Source organism: Haliotis rufescens, unplaced genomic scaffold, assembly GCF_023055435.1.
Source record: "Haliotis rufescens isolate VD_foot unplaced genomic scaffold, xgHalRufe1.0.p SCAF_8, whole genome shotgun sequence".
Lineage (NCBI taxonomy): Eukaryota > Metazoa > Mollusca > Gastropoda > Lepetellida > Haliotidae > Haliotis > Haliotis rufescens.
Window position 1 is genome coordinate 34565412 of NW_025964372.1, and position 9524 is coordinate 34574935.

The following is a 9524-nucleotide window of genomic DNA, read 5'->3' on the forward strand; positions in this document are numbered from 1 at the left end:
ACAAGGCGGAGCAAAAAGCATCGTTTTTCCGTCCATTTTACGCTTGAAAAACTCGACCCTTTTCTGGACACTTTCTAGACGCTGACCAATTAATCAATTTTAATGAATTTTTAGTCGTTTTTCCATCCAATGACCATATACGGAAAAAAACGACGTTTTCGTGTTTGCAGTGTTTGGTGATGATAGTGTAATGATGTGGGCAGCCATTTCCTACACTGATAGAACAGACATGGTGCACGTATGAGATTCTTTGGCAACGCTTCCTTCCCAATATGCATCAAGCGAACGTTAATTTAGGAGTCGCAATATATCCCGCTCCTGTATATAAACCCAATCGAACAGTTATGTGATGCGCTGGATCAACGAATGCGAACGCGACGGCAACAACCACAGAACCTCCGACAGTTGGCACAAGCAATGCAGACAGAGTGGATGAACATTCCACAGACCACGATTCGGGATCTGATTGCTTCCATGGGCCGATTATGCCAGTCAAATGTGTACTCCTATGATGGCCATGCCACATATTGAGAACAGATTACCTTCAATCTACTGTACCTTGTGTGGCATTTGGAACCTGGGCCAATGACATTTATGTGAACAATTGCGCAAAACCGATTACATCCAAAATCGACAGCGACGCTTGCGTTGGTGCCATACCTTACAGTCTTGGAATTTGTGAAAGTGGAGACGAGTGTGGTTCAGCGATGAATCACGATTTCTTCTTCACCGGCGAGATGGAAGACAACGTGTTTGTCGTCGTCGAAATGAGCGTTTTGCCCCACATCGTGTACGTGAAGTCGACAATTTCGGTGGCGGTAGTGTCATGGTGTAGGGGAGGGGGACAAATCCTACACCACGAGATCTGACTTCGTTGCGGTTCAGGGAAATTTGACAGCAAATCACCACATGAATCAAATTCTTCTACCTCACCTTCTTCCAATCATTGACCGCCCGAAGGAGCTGCTTCAACAGGATAACGCTCCACCGCGCACAGTTCGTGTCACAGTAGACTACCTGCCTAATGCCACCATCAATGTCTTGCCCTGGCCGTCGAGATCTCAAGATCTCAACCCAATCGAACACCTCTGGGATGAACTCGATTGACGTGTACGTCAGCGTCAGAACACGCCGCAGACACTCCCACAACTGGCCAACGCGTTACAAGCGGAATGGCGCAGAATTCCGCAGGAATGATGCACAGGCGTGATTGGTGCACGGGGCGGTCACACGAGATACTGAGTTCAGCGCAACCTTGTGGCCTTATGTAACATGACAATGAACAGTTTTCAACGCCTTTGTACATGTGACTATCGAGCTCCAAACTTTCATATTTGTATTTATAATATTAAATTAAATATGTTGACTTTATTAGGTACAACAAATTTACTAAAATTCAACCTGTGCGTTTCTTTTTCTGAAGAGTGCATTTTGAATACCATATATAGTATGAACAGAAATTATTGAGAATTTTAGGGATATGTTTAAGTGGATATATGTATTTACTATGGGGTAAATACGGTAACGAATGTGATTTGAAGAAGGCTGTGCACGTGAAAGCGGTGGCGTCACGTGCTTAAGGTGCAGAGGAGAGGGCAAGAAACACCACTCGAGGCCTTCGCGTCACACAGGCGAGCTGTTGTCTTCTTTGTTCGGAATGGATTCACCACAGCAGGAAAATCTTGACTCCGTTGAAGAACTACACATTCCTGGTCAACCTAACAAAGCACAGGATTCTGTTGAAGGGTACGAAACGTTTCAACTTTTTAAGCAATATATGGACTGTAAGTTGAAAACTTTCAAAAGTGAAATTATTGATGAAACTGAGCAGAGGTCGTATTCTGTCATTAAGAGAGCTAGAAAAGACTTTGACTCTCCACAGTTTAGATTCAAAGGGAATCAGTTACAATATAAGTTCAACATTGGTATTTTGGATCAGGTTGACTCTGCTATTCGGTTTATCAATCGGGATAACACAGTCGATTGTGTGCATGTCTTGAGAGAAATTAGCTCTAACATCAGTAAAAGAAACAAGCACATTAGACTTGCAGACAGATCTACAGCCGGTTGGGCAGTAGTCTCGGAGTTGGAAGGGGATGAGTTGGCTTCAAACTCGGATGAAGAGAGACGTTTCGAGAGAGCAGAAAGTAAGGCACAGCGCAGAAAGCGCCCTACTTCTTTCAATTCCCGTGGTAGAGGTTATAGTCCTTATCCTTCTGCAACTTTCCCCAATCCTAACAGCGAATTACCCAAACAGGCCCCTCAGGTTCAGCAGAACCAGCCCTTTCGTTTTCAACCCAGGAAAACACCACTTCCAAACCAACAATGCTACTTTTGCGGAGCCTTTGGGCACTGGAGAGCCACATGTCCCCTTGCAGCCGCCCAGAGGTCATCACAGTCAAGTAATTTCAACCCACCACAAGGACTTCAGCCTACAGAGGCCTGCAAAAAGCAGTGATTATTCAGGTAAATCAAAACCACTTTTGAGATATGACATATATATTTGAGTGGCTAATGCGTTACTATCTTGATTGAGATCGTATTACATATGTTTCAGGGGATCAGAACTCAAGCAGAAGTATTAAAAGAAAAACTAACATGGATTTGCCACAGGTCTCCCGTTCAATATCAGAACAGCCTAGTAGTAGGTCACAGCTTGATGTTTCACCCATAGACAAAGTCAAACCTGAAACCAGAGGTAGTAGTACTGATTTTGTACCTGTACCTAATTATCTTGACAGAACAGATACGTCAGCGAGTAAGCATAACATTAAGGAAAATCTTAAGAGGCACATCTCATTTTGGAAGGATATAGAAGCTCCAGAATTCATCATTAGAACTATTATGGAAGGTTACATCATCCCCTTTGTGGAGTCGCCTCCCTTGTCTATTAGTAAGAACAACGCTTCTGCTGTAAAACATAGCGACTTTGTCTCTGAGGCTATCCAGGATCTCCTGTTAAACAACTGTATTGTTGAAGTCGTAGACTTACCTCAGGTTGTAAATCCCCTATCAGTTTCTATTAATAGCTCTGGTAAGAAAAGGTTGATTTTAGACCTAAGAGTGGTAAACAAATATGTTTGGAAAGAAAAGATAGTCTTTGAGGATTACAAGATTGCTTTGGATTTCGTTAGACCTTGCGGATACATGTACAAGTTTGATCTTAAGTCTGGGTATCACCACATAGATATTCACCCTAGTCAACACACGTTTTTGGGCTTTTCTTGGTCAGTTAAAGGTGTACAGCGTTTTTATTGTTTCACAGTTTTACCTTTTGGTCTAACCTCGGCCCCTTATATATTTACTAAGTGTTTTAGGCCATTAGTTAGATACTGGAGAAAACATTCTGTAGATGTTGTAGTTTACTTAGATGATGGATTTGGGTTTGCTTCGTCTGAAGCCTTAGGCATGGAGCGATCTAGTTTTGTTAAATCTTCTTTGTGCAGAGCAGGCTTTGTTTGTAACGATCAGAAGTCAGTTTGGGAACCCACAAGACACCTTGAATGGCTCGGGCTGAATTGGAATCTTGACATAGGTGTGATATCTATTCCTTCTAGGAGATTAGATAATGTGAGAAACACATGCGCAGGAGTTTTGGCAGGTTTACCGCAATTCACAGCACGTAACCTGGCTAGTTTAACAGGACAAATTATCTCTCTTTCACCAGTTTATGGGGATGTCTGCAGACTTTTGACTAGACGCATGTATTCAGTAATACAAAGAGCTTCAAGTTGGGATAGAAAGCAAAGTCTAGTTGACCCCCTGTGTGTATTTGAACTTATATTCTGGAGAGATAATGTTTACACTTTTAATAGCAGAAGATTTTATGAAACTTTTGCCCCTGTTTTGACCGTTTTCTCAGATGCTAGTTCCAAGGGCTGTGCTGCTTATATACAGAATTCTGACCGGGTATTTCAGTGTTTATGGGATGAGGATCAAGTGGGCAAGAGTTCAACTTGGCGGGAATTGAAGGCTGTTGAATTATCTTTGAACGTTTTCAGAGAGGTTCTGTCAAATCAGACTGTTAAGTGGTTCTCAGATAGCAAGGCTTGCTGTCAAATTGTTTCTTTTGGTAGTTTCAATTCATCCTTACAGGAGCTTGCTATGTCCGTGTTCACCGTGGTTAGGATGTATAACATCAGGATAAAGTTTAGCTGGATTCCACGTTCAGAGAACGACAGAGCAGATGCGTTAAGTAAATTTAAAGATGCTGATGACTGGATTGTTACTGATGCTGTCTTCAAGTTGCTAAACCAGAAGTGGGGTCCACATACTGTTGATAGATTTGCTAGTCATTATAATGCTAAGTTGTGTAGATTCAATTCCAGATCTTGGTGCCCTGGCACAGAAGCAGTAGATGCTTTTACACAGTCATGGCAATATGATAACAACTGGGTTGTCCCCCCTGTGCATTTGGTAACAAAGGCTATTAGATATGCTCTTCAAAGTGAAGCTAGCATAACTTTAGTAGTGCCTAGGTGGCAATCAGCTGTGTTCTGGACTTCACTTTTTGATGACGGAAAGTTCAAACATTATATCGCTGATAGTTTGCAATTAAATGGAAGTATTGCATTTTCAGGCGGCAGCAAGAAATCCTTGTTTGACAAATTCGATGGCTACGCATTAGCAGTTAGAATTATTCCATGAGATCAATGTTGTTGTTTCAGACATGTTCTCCTCCGGTATCTGGAAGCTGAAGAACAATTTAGTTCATACAGACCTTATTGATCTAGCAGGACATATGCCAGATTTAGTTCTCAAGTCTAAGGCCCCAGCGACAGTCTATAAGTATGAAAGATCTTATAATAGTTGGAAAAAATGGAGTTCAAAATTTAAGGAGATTACATGTTTGCCTGCTCATCCATTTCATGTTGCTTTGTATCTTACATCACTTGTTCAGGGAGGTAAGAAAGCTCCATCTGTCATGGAAGCTATTTACGGTATTAGTTGGGCGCACAAGCTTGCATGTCTGCCAGATCCTTGTAAACATGATTTGATTGTGAACATCAGAGAAGCGGCATTAAGAACGTGTAGTACTCCAGTCAAGAAAAAAGAACCTGTTACTTGTGACACGTTAAAGAAATTGGTTAGTATATCTGGGAAAACTCCCTCTCTACTTGATTTAAGGTTTTTAACAATGTCACTTTTATCTTTTGCTGGGTTTTTCAGATTTTCTGAAGTAGTGAATATCAGACGGTCAAACATTAAATTCAAGGATGGCTTCATGAGTATTTTTGTTGAGAACAGTAAAACTGACGTTTATAGGGATGGGCGTCATGTTTTGATCGCTGCTACAGGCTCAGATCTATGTCCAGTAAATATGCTAAACAGGTACCTGATTGCTGGAAATGTTGCTGAAACTTCCAATGAATATATTTTTCGTCAACTTTCCTTCTGTAAATCTGTACAAAAGTATGTACTTAAAGGTCAGAAACCTTTATCATATACCAGAGCGAGGGAAATCTTTATTGAGAAATTCAAACTAATTGGTGAAGATGTCAAAAAAGTGGGTCTTCACAGTTTTCGGTCAGGAGGGGCGACTGCTGCAGCTAACGCCGGAGTAACAGACAGACTGTTCAAGAGACACGGACGCTGGGCGTCAGATAAGGCCAAAGACGGTTATATCAAAGACAATGTTTCTGAACTGTTGAGTGTGTCATCAATGTTGGGATTGTAAATAAGTCGAAATAAATCTGCTGCAGGGACCCGTTCTTTTAATTCGAGCAGCGGTAGGCATTACCCATGAGTGGAGTATGTTGTCATAGTAAATGTTTTATGTTCGGTTGAACATAGTGAATTAGAACATAAATGTATTTACTATGGGGTAAATACGGTAACGAATGTGATTTGAAGAAGGCTGTGCACGTGAAAGCGGTGGCGTCACGTGCTTAAGGTTCAGAGGAGAGGGCAAGAAACACCACTCGAGGCCTTCGCGTCACACAGGCGAGCTGTTGTCTTCTTTGTTTGTTAAAAATATACACATAAAGGTAATCAGATGTTTAGTGTAATGCTTGTCTGTGTTGGACGGCCTGTTAGTGCAGTGTTGCCGAATGGCAGGTAAAACCGTATGGGAAAAATTGCCGCAGGGCATTGAGTGCTGTTTAGCACGGAGAAGGGTGTTGCTTTCTTTCAGTGAGTGATCCCACAGAGAGGTGATTCAGGAGTCCGGACATGGATTTGTATACACAAGAAGACCCACCGTCCAGATAAGTTATCTTTATATTTTCAAAAAGTTAATTTCGCAGTAATTTATAAAGTGTTCAAGCGCGATATTACAAGGATATTGCAGTATTTCGTAACGGTTTTATGTGCCAAAAATATTAAAATGTACGTTTTTGTTACAGAAAGAATACCTTAGAGAATATGGAGTGTCGGTGTTTGGAATGGAATATAACACGACAGTCGCGTGTCTACATGTATGATTTTGTAAATAAACCCGCTCGCCTGTTAACAGCGGTAGGCATTACCCATGAGTGGAGTATGTTGTCATAGTAAATGTTTTATGTTCGGTTGAACATAGTGAATTAGAACATAACTAGTATAAAAAACACTGACCAGCTATCAAGTGCTTGGTTTCATTCAAGAGGGACAACTCAGTTAATCCTATTTCATTAGTTTGTCAAGAGTTATCCCCCTTTTTTACTTGCTAGCAGACGTCATTTTCAGTGATCCTCAGTATTGATGATTTAGAGAAGCGGAAGTTGATTTTAGAGAATTATACAAGGATATCAGATCAGCTAAAGTGATTTCAAGTAGAACAGGCATCCCTTTGTCCACTGTTCATCGTATTTTGAAAAATATTGAAAGTGGAGATGGCATTGAGCACAAGAGAGGCGCAGGTAGGCCCAGAAAATTGACAGTCGGTAACAGGTATTCTTGTTTCTAAAAACAAACGGAGGAGTTTAGAAAACTTAAGACTGGATATGATTGATAGAGGAACTGTGGCTGTCTGTAAGGAGACAATTAGAACTGAGCTGCATGCAATGGGTTGGGAGAAAAGTCGAGTAATTCCATCACCGATCATGAAACCTGAACAAAAGGAGTGAAGGTTGAACTGGTGCTTAGAGCAAAGGAATTTTAACTGGGACAATGTGATTTTCTCCGATGAAAGTTCTGTGTGGCTGTTTCCTAATACACTAACATTCTGGACCAAACAAACTGAAACACCTTTGTATCAGCGCCCAAAGTACAGTCCAAAATTTCACGTATGGGGTGGCATATCTGTGTAAGGGGCAACGCCCCTGTGTGTATTTGAAGGGAATATGATCAGTGAGCGGTACACAGATATTCTCGAGGGAAATTCTTGGATGTTCCAGCAAGACAACGACCCAAAACATCGTTCAAAGCATTCTCAGACCTGGTTTCGGACCCAAAATATGACATTATTAGATTGGCCAAGCTACAGCCCTGGCCTAAATCGAATAGAAAATGTTTGGGGGCTTATGAAGGAAAGTGTCAATAAAAAAAATCTGACAAATATTGCTGAAATGAAAGAAGAGGTTGTCCGATATTGGGACAGCATGAACCACGACTTTCTAACTTCTTTGATCAGTAGTATGCCCCGCCGCCTTGAAGCCTGCATTGCTGCCCATGGTGACTTGACAAAACACTAAGTGTTCACCTGTCTTTGAAGCTGGAGTTACGTTGTACAAGATTCGATAGTTACAGTAAATACAAATTTTCATTAAATGCTGAACCATATGTGTATTGCAAAACATATTTAATGCATAGAAGATACTTAGCTCTTTTAAGAACTGGAGGTGCAAAAATTTACATAAATGTTGGAAGATGGAAAAATGTTGAAAAAAGTAAACACATCTGTCAGAATTGTAATTTAAATGAGCTAGAGGATGAATTCCACATAATAATGAAATGCCCATGTTTAATGATTTGAGAAATCATTTTGTACCAAAGAAATATTTAAGGAAATGCACATCCAAATGTTTTGTTAATTTAATGAATGATTATGATCCAGCTATAGTAGAAAACTTGCTAAAATTCTGTAAAGCTTCACTTGTGAGGAGAGCATGTTATCATTAATTACTCTACACTATGTTATCATTAAATATATAAGTATGATGAACCGCCATCACCTTGATGGAAAATTTGTATTCGTGTATACTTTGTATATGGGCCTGAGGCCTCAAGTACAAATAAACAGATTGATATTGGGACAGCATGAACCACGACTTTCTAACTTCTTTGATCAGTAGTATGCCCCGGCGCCTTGAAGCCTGCATTGCTGCCCATGGTGACTTGACAAAGTACTAAGTGTTGACCTGTCTTTGAAGCTGGAGTTACGTTGTAGTAATATTCACATTTAACATTTAGTTATGAGTGAAAAAAATTAATAAATTACAATTTTTAAATTCTCAATAATTTCTTGACATACTTTACATGTGTCGAAACATGGGCTGTTAAAAGTTGTCATTATCTCTGGTTACGTACCCACGCGAACACTTACGCTTATACAAAATGCCGGAGATGAAAATGATTTGTTTGTGACATCTGTTCTCATTTCAGTTTATTTAATTCATAATAAGAAATTGATAAATCATAATTAAAATCAGTTTATGACACTATGTGGTGTTGACTTTTATTGCTGATAATGACAGAGATTTAGAAATGTCGAAATATGTATTGTGTTCTACATTATTTGCCATTATTTGAATACAACATTTTTAAAACATACATACTATATAATAATAATTCAAGTTTCTGTAACAGACCGATTTAGAAGGAGATATTTATCATGTTATATTTGGACTCATTCAACAGATAAGCGAAGCAGTTGTGTTATTGTATATCTCCATGAAGATGTTTACGTAAACTAACAAAGTATAAAATTTTGAAAGACAAGCAACTCCATTAAATTAAAATGGGACCCAAGTGTGATGGGAACTTCTCTCCACTGTTCACCAGTTAAACAAAAACTTTGTCACTGAAGATATACAATGTTTTAAAATAAGCTAAAATCTTACAGTAAGGGCTAGGCGGAAGGGAAATAATATAAAGTTCAGGGACTGTTGGAGCAAACTTCTGTGTTAATTATATCATGGTTGGTGGTTAACTCTAAGACGCCATCTGTTTTTCATTAAAGAAACAAATTGTAATAGTTCCAATTAAGGAAAACTATTTCAGTTCGATCGCGACGACAAAATAGTGATTGTTCATTTGTTGGGGAATACAGACATATCACATACCTTGCTCCTGTGTCTCCCGGCTAGCAAATATCAGCATAGGCCTGTTTCTAGGTGGGTATACACTATATACATATATATATATGTATCCATTACACAGCTTGTTTACTGCTTATACCGTCAGGGAGGTAATGGTAACGTTCACTTGTGTTGAAAACAGCTCTCGTGGCTGCGAGAAATATGAATATGCCAAGTCAAGTCAGGTCAAGTCAAGTTTAAGGTGTCAGCCACGTAAGGTATTAGTGATTGTGCAGGTTGACTGGAATGTTTACTCCTGTTATGCCAAATCGTAGCAGTTGCGTGCCTCATAGGGAGCATCCAAGG

General features: G+C 39.9%; 2 protein-coding genes across 2 annotated transcripts in view; one reads left to right on the forward strand and one right to left on the reverse strand.

Annotated features, from left to right (window-relative positions):
• LOC124141837 (sodium- and chloride-dependent glycine transporter 2-like) overlaps positions 1-9317 on the reverse strand; it is a 46607-nt gene extending 37290 nt beyond the window's left edge. Inside the window, exon 1 of the mRNA XM_046509986.2 lies at positions 9204-9317. The gene's annotated coding sequence lies outside the window, so the exon portion shown is untranslated. The remainder of the gene's footprint in view (positions 1-9203) is intronic.
• Positions 1503-5692, forward strand: LOC125376937. The gene is made up of 4 exons (XM_048389532.1): positions 1503-1746; positions 2044-2466; positions 2558-2698; positions 4668-5692. Exons 2-4 carry the CDS (start codon positions 2097-2099, stop codon positions 5675-5677), a joined length of 1521 nt encoding a protein of 506 aa, XP_048245489.1. The 5' UTR covers positions 1503-1746; positions 2044-2096; the 3' UTR covers positions 5678-5692.
• Positions 9318-9524: the final 207 nt, after the last annotated feature.